Source organism: Rhea pennata, chromosome 8, assembly GCF_028389875.1.
Source record: "Rhea pennata isolate bPtePen1 chromosome 8, bPtePen1.pri, whole genome shotgun sequence".
In the NCBI taxonomy this organism is placed as follows: Eukaryota; Metazoa; Chordata; class Aves; order Rheiformes; family Rheidae; genus Rhea; species Rhea pennata.
Window position 1 is genome coordinate 19,694,730 of NC_084670.1, and position 12,684 is coordinate 19,707,413.

The 12,684-nt window shown below is 37.8% G+C and overlaps 1 protein-coding gene across 1 annotated transcript in view; it reads right to left on the minus strand.

Moving 5' to 3' along the window:
* Window positions 1-1,282: 1,282 nt before the first annotated feature.
* The window catches only part of ABCA4 (ATP binding cassette subfamily A member 4), a 76,931-nt gene continuing 65,529 nt past the window's right edge, over window positions 1,283-12,684 (minus strand). The window contains exons 38-49 of the mRNA XM_062580957.1: window positions 10,995-11,142; window positions 9,455-9,578; window positions 8,552-8,681; window positions 7,514-7,634; window positions 6,598-6,660; window positions 6,380-6,486; window positions 5,352-5,493; window positions 4,644-4,778; window positions 3,251-3,354; window positions 3,068-3,160; window positions 2,413-2,662; window positions 1,283-1,469 (exon numbers count right to left, since the gene is read on the minus strand). Of these exons, the coding sequence (XP_062436941.1) occupies window positions 1,347-1,469; window positions 2,413-2,662; window positions 3,068-3,160; window positions 3,251-3,354; window positions 4,644-4,778; window positions 5,352-5,493; window positions 6,380-6,486; window positions 6,598-6,660; window positions 7,514-7,634; window positions 8,552-8,681; window positions 9,455-9,578; window positions 10,995-11,142 (1,540 nt within the window). The 3' untranslated portion in view covers window positions 1,283-1,346. The remainder of the gene's footprint in view (window positions 1,470-2,412; window positions 2,663-3,067; window positions 3,161-3,250; window positions 3,355-4,643; window positions 4,779-5,351; window positions 5,494-6,379; window positions 6,487-6,597; window positions 6,661-7,513; window positions 7,635-8,551; window positions 8,682-9,454; window positions 9,579-10,994; window positions 11,143-12,684) is intronic.

Below are 12,684 nucleotides of genomic sequence, written 5' to 3' on the forward strand. Positions count from 1 at the left end.
TGTTAGAGTATGAAGAGAATGCATAGATACTGTTTTATTCATGATTAATTTATTTATCTATAATAGATTTATAGAAAGATCATTGCAACTATTTGTGGGTGAAATATGCAATAAATTACAGCCTATCTTTTGAATACAGTTGAAATAATTACAGTACAAAAAAAGACTAAAGCTGGTTACTGAAGTTTCATAATCTTTTGTATAGTACAAAGCAAAAATGTTCTTGCATCAAATAAAAAGATCTATATCTACTGAAGGGAAAAAAAACTAACAAAGGAAAAAACATAACCCAAGTTTTATTTTTGTGCAGCACATCCTATCACTGAGAAGATATCTTAAAAATGATGAGGTTTGGTAGATAACTGAAGCAATACATCATTATGAGTTTGTTTTCAGTACTGTGATTCTTCACTAGTTTAACTGTGAACAAGAGAAAAAAGAGCTAAATGTCAAATGATTTCCCATTGAATATAGTGCAAAGTACAACCAGGCTGAAATTCTTCTTTTGAGCACATAGAAAGCACATACCCTATTCAAACTTTCCATCCACTTGAGGTCCAGGTCACAGGAAAGGAGAAAAATTTGCTCTTGTTTGAAGACAAGGGTATCTTTCTAGGCCTGCGTTGGACAGCAAAACTTTGGGCCAAATTGAACATACTCTCTTTCTTTTAATCCCCACTTTGATATTCTTGCTTCTATTTGTGAAATAGGTAAGTGAGCATGAAATAATTATTTTTTTAAACAAATTCCTTGCCTGGATCTGAGATCCCAGTTGATTCTTCCCATTCTCACTGAGAAAACTCTCTGTTTGCATTGGCAGCCTGGCATGATAATGAAGAAGCTTCCCAGAATTAGCCCCTTCAGCCAGCGCTACTATTTGGTAGTCCTGTGCTTATCAGGATGGCAGGAATTCATTCTGAGCTGGGCAATTTGCTCTGCCTTTGGATTGGTCTTTTGATTGGTAGTGATTGACTTAAGAGTTAAAAAAAAATGGTAAGTCTACCAGCTTAAAAGGACCAGATACAGAAGTCTTTAATAGTCTTTCTGTGTCAATAAGAAGGAATAAGACCTCTCCTCTTGTATCCTATGATGAACCTTGTGTTAGAGGAGGATTTTGTTCTAGAGCAAGCACCTACCTTTCCTTTGACACTTTCTGCATGTATTGCACTTAGTTCTCTTGTAGAGCAGTGGAAGTTTGCTATTGCTAAGGAGTTGTGAGCACAGTGCTCAGAAAGGTATAAAAAACATAATACTGAGCATGAGAACCTTTATTTTACCCTTGTACTGCTCTGGTATGGCACGTCCTTGCACTGTGCACTCTTGATGCTAGTGGCTGTAGGAATAGTTTATACAACTGCCTGTTGAGGCAAAGCAGGAGACACCTTTGCTTCTCGGCTGGCTCCAGCTGCACGGGGATGCAAAGGAATTTCCTCATCCTCCATCTGCTGTTTAGCGAAGTTCACAAAAACCTATGTGAGGACAGCAGACAAATATCATCATCTCATTGACTGAGTTGAGTTGATTGAATGGCTCTGTAAGTTTGCAACCTCTTGGCCTCTCTGCAGGCAAGAGGCAGAAAGGGGTGTCCGGAGGCATCTACTGGAGCAGAACCCTGAGCATCAGTAGAGATCGTTAGTTTCTTTATTTTGATAAAATTTGTTGCAACTTTTTTCCTTCCTTTGGATGCATTTGCTTACAACTCAGATTTTTTTCAGCAGGAGATGGGTTCAGCAAAGCTTGCATGGCCTGAGCAAAATGAGCGAGTTTGGTTGTCATAGGGAGAGGAGACAGTGTCTTTACTAGGAAGCTGTAAGGCAGTCTGGATGTTTCTCTCACTAGCATCCCCACAGAAGACAGCTTTGTATATGCAGGCCCTGAACTACTCTGAAAAGCAGGCAGATGGGACTAGCGCCCTCTAGGAACTATGTGCTGCCCACAGCCCCAGTGGACTTTCCAGGTTTTTTTGTATCTAACTGTTCCTGTATAAAAATGCATGAGAGAGATGTATAAACATTTGATTGGGTACTACAGTACCTCTGACACAACACTGTCAAAAACCCTTATTTAAAATAAATGGAAAGAATCACTAGGTTATTCCCAGCTCATTCTGAATAGCTGACCTTGCTCAGACTGCTGCTCCTAATGGAATGGGTTGAGTGAACTCTGGAAACTGGGAAATGCTGTCTCAACAGCTTTGAGATGGCATGTATTTTACTCAGAGAATTAGTTACAGATTTCATATCTGATCCCTCCTCCTTGATGAGGGGTCTGGGAGTTTTGCCTGAGTAATAGGTGGAAGAAAAATCCTCTACACTGAACAGTATGGTCCTTCAGGTATTTGGATACATCCCCATTGCATTGCCCAGTTCCTGACTGACAGGCTCTCTCAGGGATGCTTTAATTTTTACTCACCTGATCTAAAGTTGTTTGAGAGATAGAGTATTCTTCAATATGCAAGTTTTCCTTATTGGAGATTATTAACCGAAAGATCTTAGCCAGAGAGGAGGAGCAAATCTGATACTGCAGCATGTTGTAGTGTTTCTCTCTCTGTAAACTCCCTGGGAAGTTTATGTGTATGAACTGCTCAGCAGGACTCAGATCTGGAGGCATCCCACACTTTGGAGCTTTGATTTTCAGAGTGACAATGTAGCCATCTCCAAACCTGGGAAGCAAATATGGGTTTGGGATTTAGGTGAAGACCTAAAGGTCCTTAGGATCCTAAAGGACCTTAGGTCTGTTATTCAGGGAAGGATATTAATTTTCAGCAGCTATGATAACATTGACAATATCTGAAAGACAGTGCCAAAGGTTAAGCTCTGTAGGAATTTAATCAGTCTGTACTTGTCCAGCAGAAGCAATCTGTAGCATAAAAGAGTGGAAATGAGGTCTGCTCAAGTTGTCCAGTATATCACAGAGCTGCCTGTACAAATGAGCCTGTTTAAATGACAGTTCTTGGGTTAGTCCTTCAAACAGAATGGCTATATTAAGAAGGGTATATGTCATGTGTGCTGAGTGTCTCCATAAACCTCTACCATTCAGGAATAATAATAATAAAAAAAATGCTTACTTGTATTTGAGCTGCTGAATTGTGCCCAGGCATTTGAAGGTTCCTTTTACCATGATGGCTAAACGAGTACAGAGAGCTTCACATTCTTCCATACTTTCAAAATAGAGAACAGATATTTGAGATAAAACTTAACTTCAGCTGCTGTGAGATTCAGTAAATTGCCTGACTTCCAACTCTTTTTACCTGTGCGAGGTTAGAACCACAGCTCGTCCATCTCTGAGCACGCTGACAATCGAGTCCCATAGGAGGCGCCGAGACCGAGGGTCCATTCCAGTAGTTGGTTCATCCTGGAAGGAAAATGTTAAGACAGCCTTGGTCAAAGAAGCAGATAAGAAAAAGCAAATCCATTTTGAATTGATTCTTTGTGTATTTTGGCCTCAGTGTATAACTGCTTCCCTACTGAAATCTCTGCCTTGAGAAAGCACATGTGCCTTGGAAAAGGATGGTTATTAATAAACTTCTGGCCACAAAGCAGTCTTTAACAGTAAGGAAACAAATTCAAAAAATCATAGGTAAGAATAGAATTCTGTCTGTGTAAGACAGCTACAGGGAAGAGAATGTAGTGACCATTATGACAGATATAGTCCACAGTGTCTGGGATCTTAGCTACCAAAATTTTAAGCATTTGCAATACCTCATTACCAAAGCATCTAGGATCCAAATCAAACCAAAACCAAAAGAAACAGAGAGTAGCAGTTACATCAAATTTTATCAAATGTGGCTTTAAAAATAACCTTACTTCTTTCATACATAAACACATAGGACACATTTCTCCACCCAAGAAGCTAGTGAAGTCAGTAGCTGAGGATCTGGTCCTGTATAAATCAGTCAATTCAGTCAGTAGCTTAAAAAAATAATTCTGGGAGAAAACATTTGTCATTCAATATTTGCTGCTGAAAAACAATGAGAAAACATTTAATCTGTCTGTTTACTATGTACAGAATACATGTAAAGGCAAATGAAATTGCACAAGTAGCCATTGTATCAGAAAGTTATTAAAAAGTTCTTTTTTATCCTAAAAAATAAAGTGCTACAGTACAATCTAAAAGGTAATTTTTGAAGTAATTGCATTTAGAATTACCATTGAACTATGCAAATATCTAGTTTTACTCAACAAGAACTACATTTCAGTATTTCTATATTTAGTCTAAATTTCTATAGTTCATTACAGAGATACTAAAGGTTGCAAAAGGGCAGTTATCCTTCTCTCAGATGTTTTTTCTGCTGGATAAATCAGCAAGGTATATATATCATAAAATCATCTCTTACATGAGTGATTATAATTTGACAAGAAAAGGTAGACTGAAACCAGCTCAGATTTGTCTAGATTATAGATTTTATTTCAAGTCATTCTTTGTTGAAGATCTTTCATAATCACTTAGGGCACATTCAAAACATAACTATGTCTACCAGTCTCCAAAATTAAAGAACTCAAAATTACATTGAAGTGGACGTGAGTTAAGGGCAGAAAGCAGCTTGTAAGGACTGTCATTAAACATGCTTGTACTTCTTACAGGATACATTTGAATGAGGTGTCGCACTGCACTATCACAAAGCTACATTGCTATGCACTTACTAGCAGGACTAGTGGTGGGCTGCCTATCAGTGCAATGGCAGTGGAGAGCTTGCGCTTGTTGCCACCACTGTAGGTACCAGCCAGCTGGTCCGCATACATAGGAAGTCCCAGCTTCTGGATGCCCCACTCAGCAACCTATGAGAGAGACAGTCTTTTTCACATAACAGTTAATGATTAGCAAACTGGATTGCTGACACAGCCTTCTTCCATCAGAGACATGGCAAACCTGGGTTTTAGCACGTTCATTTTAGAATTGGAGCAGGAAGGGGTCCAAAAATCTTGTGATGATGAGAGGAATTCTAATTTCTTGACATAAAGCCATAACCCAGCCCCAGATATAGATTTCCTAACTCTGCAAAAATGTAAGCTGTTGTCTTCTAGAATCTTCTTCACATTTTCTTTCTCATATGTTAGCAACTTTAAAGATGAGAACAAAACAGCAACCAGCATGGTTGTGTCATAGCAGCTGCATTTTTAGCCTTCCACAGTTAGTTCCAGTTTGCAGGTATCGCTCATGCCTAAGAACCTGGATTCGACAGTACAGTCTTGTATTTATCCATCCAAAATGATAGAAACCACTCCCAGGACTTCAAAATAGAAAAGGCAAGCCTGCTTTGGAAATTCTGGCCCTAGATATGAAATGAACCCAGTCAATCACCACAAATACTCAGTATAATTATGAAGAAGTCAAAAGCAAGACTGGTTTACCCTCTGGATTTCCTCTGCTGGAACCCCCCTCAAGCGTGCATATAAGTAAAGATGTTCCCGTCCTGTGAGCAGGTCATCAATGGCATCAAACTGAGGGCAGTATCCCATGTTTTGATGGACATTAGAGATGTCGGTCAATATACTGGAGAATCAAAGAAAAAAATCTCATATCTGTATAGCTTTAAGACAGAGATAGACAGTTCGAGTAAAACCTTTCTTTTCTGAGGCAACAGCTCTTGTAATATGAAAATGAATTCTCCCTTATACAGGTGCCTACTAAAACATCTAACTACATAGTATAACAAACAATATACTCTCATTCAAGTCAGCTGAGTCTTGGTAATAGTGGAAACCTGTTTTCCCTCACCCATATTCCTGTTTAAGTATAGGCCATCTTGAAGAGTTCTTGAAAATCTACTCAGCAGAAATTATTCTTTGTAAATGGTGCTTGTTTCTAGATGAAACAAATCAAGCAATTTCATTGCAGAGTGTGGTCACTGGGAGCAGAGAGACAAGACACAAGGCTAACATTGTCTGCTGGTAGTAGCAGTGAAAGAAGAGAGAAGTACAAATAAACAGTTATTGTTCAAATCACAGCAACAGAGTCATGCCCAACCACACCTAAGAAACCAAGACATAAAACCTGAAAATAAACCAACATAAACAAATACCATATCACAATGTATTCACTTATGCACCGTATAAACAAAGTGGCTAGAAATAGAGATAAGTCTCGAAGCTCAGATCAAGTACTCTTTAGGATGGATATCTTAGGTTTGGGAGCTCTGGGCTATCTCCTCATACAGTTACAGGATCAGATTTCATTGGCTTGTCCCACCTTTAGCATTACTATAACTTACTCACAAATTTTTCAATACAAACAATGTTAAAATTGTGAAGCATCAGTGTGCGTTAGCTGTAGTAACTCTCAGTGACATAAAACTGGAAAGGAAATGCTGAGAGTCATCGAGAGTATAATCTGGGCACTCCTGCCTGGTAAATGGATTGTAAATTTTTTAGGCACTTACCTGTTGCCAGCCACTATAGCATCCCCAGCTGTCACATCAGTATCTCCAGTGAGCATTTTGAATGTTGTTGTTTTGCCAGCACCATTCACTCCCAGAAGACCAAAGCACTAAGTTATAAAATTTATCACATTCTTCAGTATTTCCAACTTGCAAATCAACAGGTCTATGAAATCTTATTTGATCCATGGAACATATTTTAGTGCCACTGAACAACCTACCTCTCCAGGACGGATGCCAACACAGAGTCTGTCCACTGCTGGCTTGCTCCTACTTGCATAAATCTAAAACGACAGAAAAAATGAAAAATCCTACTTCAAGACATCTGCAGCAGAGAAAATCCTCTGAATTTTTTAGTTTAATGCGATTGGGATGAGGCAAATTCAAAACCAAGGCAAGAATAAAAGACAGCTAAATAAAAATTTTAAAAGAAAGAGTAAGCATTCCACAGAGCAAAACATTTACCTACAATATATACATTTGTAATGATCCCTCAAAATGCTAAGTTTTCTTTGTCCATCCTTTTACTTCATATCTTTAACACTAGGAGACAGACCTTACATTTCACTATGACAAAGTATTTCTGGTATATCAGAGTGGAACAATACAGCAAGTTGGACTAAAGAATGATATTCCAGTTCTCTGTTCATGAGATTCCAGCAATGTGTGCAATCTTTGGATTTCTGTAGCTCAAGCTCGCATGCATTCTCAAAGCATCAATTAGATACTTTCAGTTTCTGGAAAGATTAACTAGCAATAACTATAGTACTCAGTGGGAAGGCAACTGAATGGTTAGCTTGAGATTAAACTAATCTATGGAAAAAACACATTGCAGAAAAAACACCAGTAGTAGAAATAGACACTCAATATATAACAGGTTGGATGGTGTGAGATAAAAAAAAAAAAAAAAAAAAAAAATGGAAAGGGAATGAGCAAGGAGAGTTGCACTGTCCCTGCTGGGCTTTCTTCTACTTTGATTTTTAATCAATGGAAATGGCCAAACCCTGACTTTCAAAAATATTTGTTATTTTCCAAGGTGCAAGGATGATTTTGAAAAAATACAATATGCATCTGCATCCACAGCTCAAGTGTACTCTAAAGGAAGCAAGTTATTATTTCGTCTTTCTCAAATAGTACCTTAGTCAGTTCTTGCAATTGTAGGATATCTGTTTTGTTCTCTCCATTCATAATTCTTTTTCTTTCTTCTGCAACATCCTCATCTTCATCAACAATAGGTGAATTGATAGTCTCAGCCAGCCTGGGAAAAACAAGAGATTGCTTGAAGAAACAATGATTTGCCCTGGGTGCAATTACATATGAAACAATGGATACTCAACTCCTACAAAGGTGACTGGTGGAACCAGCAGGATTGAAACTTCACAATGTGACATTGGCTTGAGCACTTCTGCATTTGAGAGAATCTCTGACTTTTGAAAGTTAAACTGTAAGTACTAAAAAGGGAGGGAATTGCTGTTCAAGTGAGCGTGCCTCTTCAGTCACTGTTATGACATAAGGTGCTGCTCAGCCACAGCTTTGGCTAATGGCAGCTCTTCAGTAACTCGTGAATTGATACCCTTCTACAAATCTTTTGAGAAGAGTTCCCTGTAAGACAATATTTTCAGAATAGTATCAATTAATACCCTTGTTGGCAATCTCCAGCAGGACAGAATGATCCACTCACCCCTGGAAGGCAGTTCCTTTCATTAAGACGGGCACATTTGTAAAGCAAAGAGTGGATGCTTGCATGGTGCTGAGGCTGCAACTCCTGTGCCAAGAACTTCAGTCTTAAGATGTCAGGATAGTATCTCATGCCAGCACTTAGGATACTCTAAACTTTCCAAGTGATTTGGTAATCTCACTATTACAATTTCTTGATCCAGAAAGTTTACATTAAAGTTTTAATTCAAGAAAACTGATTTATTTAATAAGTTATGCAAACATAAGCTTAAATATTGTTAAAACAATGAAGATAGAGACTTAAGCATATGTTTAAATGTTTTCTTGAACCAGGATATCAATGAATTAAAATGAAATCAGATAAGTAAACAGGATGAAGCTATTAAAGCCACAAATACAGAGAAAGAGAAAGAAAAGAGAAAGTAAGAGGGACAGACAGAATATCAAAGAGACTCCTCCTGCTAATAAAGAAACATTAATACAAGCTTTTAGACATACCATCCTGTGGAGAACAAACGGTGCTGCATAAGCAGATTCAGAATGAAGTATGCAATCCCTTGAACAGCCATGGCAGCCAGGTTCTTTCCCACAAAGTCCCACTGAAATGGATTGGAGACATACTCCTCGCCTTTGGAGAGAGAGCACCGGGAAGAAAGGTGAAATACTGCCGAAACAAAACACTGCTCCTCAGAACAAAAGATAAAAGCATAATAGTTTAGGATGAAAAATCTGTACTTTATTTGATCGTGTACTTTCATTTGATCAGGTAATTTCTGCCATTTTCCAGTAAAGATTCTTAAGAAAATATAACACAGGCTCAGCTTAGCTCCATGGGTGTTGCTGCAGGGGAACAAAAATGAGTACTAGCTCTCTTAGTAAGTAATTATTTGTACATCATATCAAGAAATTTGCATGGATTATGTGGAAGACATACTTCTGAATAAAAAAAGTTTTTTTTTTTAATCACTACTCTTTAATAAGAAGTTGTCTGATACCAGACAGCCACATCCACAATCCAAGAGGATGCCTTTAAACATTAAGATAAGGGCTGTCAAAGTATTCAAATGAAATGAAAAGAAATGAAGAAACACATCCCAGCTGTGATGATTTAAGGACTTTAGGACAAGTTATGAACACTGACCAGAGTCTAGCATTGAACAAATTTCTTTTCCAGTACAGAATATTGGTCAGGCCCTGGAGCTCTGGCAGTTGGATCAGAAGCTGCAACTCTTTCTAAGGAGTTGAATTTTTATTCTCACTCTTCCCCACCTACCTGATGATGTGAAAAGTGGGAATTTCAGAAATGGCCAGTTATCTTCCAAAATTATATTTCCAAACATCTCATCCAGTGCCAGGACTTATAACACTGATATCCTTTGTTGCTTATTGACTCTTACTTACCAAATCTGGCATATACTTCACTCACAGCTTGATTCATGGCCAAGTCAATGAGTCCACGGCCCAGGCAAAAATGTGGGAAGACAATCAGCACATTTTTCAATGTTTTATTAAATTTCAGCAAGGACTATAAGAAACAGAAATATCATCATAAAGCAGTTGAAACTAGACATCTTTAAAAAAACAGCATGATGAATGAAAAGTTCTCTGTCATGTTGAAGAAACTGGACAACAAAACAACAAAATCACAACAAAAAAACACAGGGTGGTTATCAAGCTACACCCAAAGCATCTGCAACCTAGAACTCTGTGTAGGAGAATGCTGGCATACATTGCACCAAGCCAAGTGCTCATTAAAAATTGTCAAGAGAGAAATCATCATAGTAAAATATTTCTCTATGTAGCAGAGGCAACATGTAATTCTATTGTCACCTATTGTAAAATGAAAAAAAAGACTAGTACTTACCTATTGTAATACTTTTATTTATGGCTGGAATAGTTCCATAATCAGGACTAGTGTAATCTTAAAAAGTACCAGTTGCGGGGTATAAGTACACAGTAGACCTTGGTGCAGCAAGATAGCCAAAACAGCATAAGCACCAGTAGCAGTCTAGCTGCACTACCACTGAATCCAGAGAAGGGCAATATTCCTTCTGGAAGCATGGTGTATGCAATGGACATATTCTCAAAGAAGCCCCGCAGACTGACTGGCACTAGACTGAATCCTATTTTATCAAGGGGCATGGTTGAGAAAGCAGAAACACCAGGGACAGAAAGTATTGTAAAGTTGGCCCTTGAAACCGTAACTCTAATTGAGCCAAGATCCACTTCTCCAGCCCATGAAACAACAATGCTTGATCACTAGAGTGTCTGAAAATGCACTGTCTGTAATGATAACTAGTTATATTGGAGCCAGATGTAAAAACGGTGTCATAGCCTCAGTGGCCAGAGAATCAGTGGCTGTAGAGGCAGTAGTAGTATATACAAACCATCTGATTTATAAATCAGATAGCTTTTCTAAGAGTTAATTTTGGCACCACTCTATTCTGTCTATTCGTATGCTTTCTGTCACCAATCTGGTAGTATTAAATCATTTCTGGGCAACTCTCAAAATGCTACTGTAAACAGAACATCTCCTCTGGCTTAATGTCTAGTAGGCACAAGTGCCTTTTCTTGGTGTGATGATCACACTTTTCAATCTTATCCCTCTTCCTGTACAACCCAGACTGTGGAAGCAAGCATGAAGTGCCCCCATCAACACAGTTGTGAAAGGAGATGAAAGTTTGCTTGCAGAGATGAAAATCTTTGTGTAATTCCCTGTGTGTTTGGATGGTAGCCCAAGATATCAAATTCCCTGAGATTCACTACTACTCTGGGTTATTCTGCTCACCTGTCTTTGCAGTCACTCAGCAAGTTCCCCATCCACTTATTTACTGCCAGAAAAATGGTGAGGTAGAGAAAGGCAGTTATCTCTTGAGATGATGATACTTGGACACTCTTTGCTAATCTCTTTAAAACAAGGTTTCACAAAAACATCACTTACCGGGTTATTTTCAAACAACTCCAGGATGAACGTAATAGCACTGCTGTTGATCCCCACAAAGAGATTAATACAAGACAATGCAACATAAGCAGTGCTAGGGACACTGAAGAAAGAAGCAGCAGGGTACATCATGGGAATTACTGCCCACCTGCATGCAAAAGATAGAAATACTATGATAAAAGCTTCCAGCATTCGTGCTAGTTTGCCTACCGAAAACACAAAGGTGAGTTTTCTTCTTCTCATCTCAAGTGCAATGAAATGCCATAATAATGGCATAATCAGAGATTCACAGGAATATTTTTCCCTGGTTACTGGATAAGTTTTTTCTTCTTAGTCTTGTTTACTGTTCAAGTATAGGATAATGGAAACTGATGAAATTGAGAAAAGGCTAGCAAGGTAATTATTATCCCAGATATGCTTGTATATCCCACTGGACTCTACATCTGGAAGGAGAAACAAGTAAAGGTCAGATAAAGCCAATATGATGTTCTGCTTTGCCAGATAATGCTCAGCCTTTGGAACTGCCCAAAGAAATCAGAAACTCTATATGTTTTGATATTCTCTCATAGCTTCTCTACCATTGTGTTTCACTCTTGATTTGAAGCTTCATGTGCCATGATTTTTTGGACATAGTAAATGCATATTGAGAGCAGAAGAGGAATATTCCTCTGGAATAAACTTAAAATGCCTAGCCACAATCAGTCTGACTAAGAAGAATTCAATAACAACAGCCTGCATTGCTTTCATGGCATAATAAAAGTGTTGTTACAAAGAATCATCTTAAATTTTCCATTTGCATTCTAGAGCTGGAAGCAAGGGCTAATATATGATTCTATGAATCTCTCTTGCTTTCTACTTTTTATTTTGAATAGCTAATTGCAAAATCATTATTGAAATGACTGCCATGTGATTATGACTTTTTTTGTAAAAAAATCTTAATAGATGCTTTAAAATAAGAGAAGACATTTTAAGTGTCCATCCACATGCACCAGAATAACTCTATTTTTAAATAATATACATGGCCTTCACCACAGACAATATTTTAAAAGACTTAAATACTTAAAATACTTTAAAAAGATGTAATGAAATAGTGGACATTCTGATATCATTTCTTATCATGAAGCATTTTACAGACATTAAATGCTAATTTGCATTTCCTCAAGATTTTCATTCAAAGAACAGGAAAACTACTAAAAATGAAAGGTAGTCTGTCAGGAAAAGATCTGTGCCCTCTTAGACATAATTAGTGATAAATAAAGGAGGATGTGAGAAGCTTCATTTATTTTTCAACTCAAGAAACAAATCGGGTGATCTGTTTTCCCCAGATTACTCTAGCTGCAGAGTCAGCAGGAGTATGATTTCATAAGTAAAAAAATACAATCATTAATATTAAATAAGAGACAAAGTGAATTTCAGTCAGCCCTATAAAATGCTACTTTGTCAACACAAATGCCCATTTAAAGAAAAAATACATTTGTTGCGGACTCAGCCACACTTTACTCCTTGGGTTTAAAGGCAAAAAGAACTTAAAGGTATTGGCTATCAGAGAGGCAAATAAACAACCATTCCAATTCTATACAATGTACGCATCAGAAAGCAGAAAAAAAAGAAGCATTATATTTTCCTGTAAAGATTACATTTAATGCTGAAAACTTAAGTGAGGTAGGGACAAAAATCCCCATATAGCATG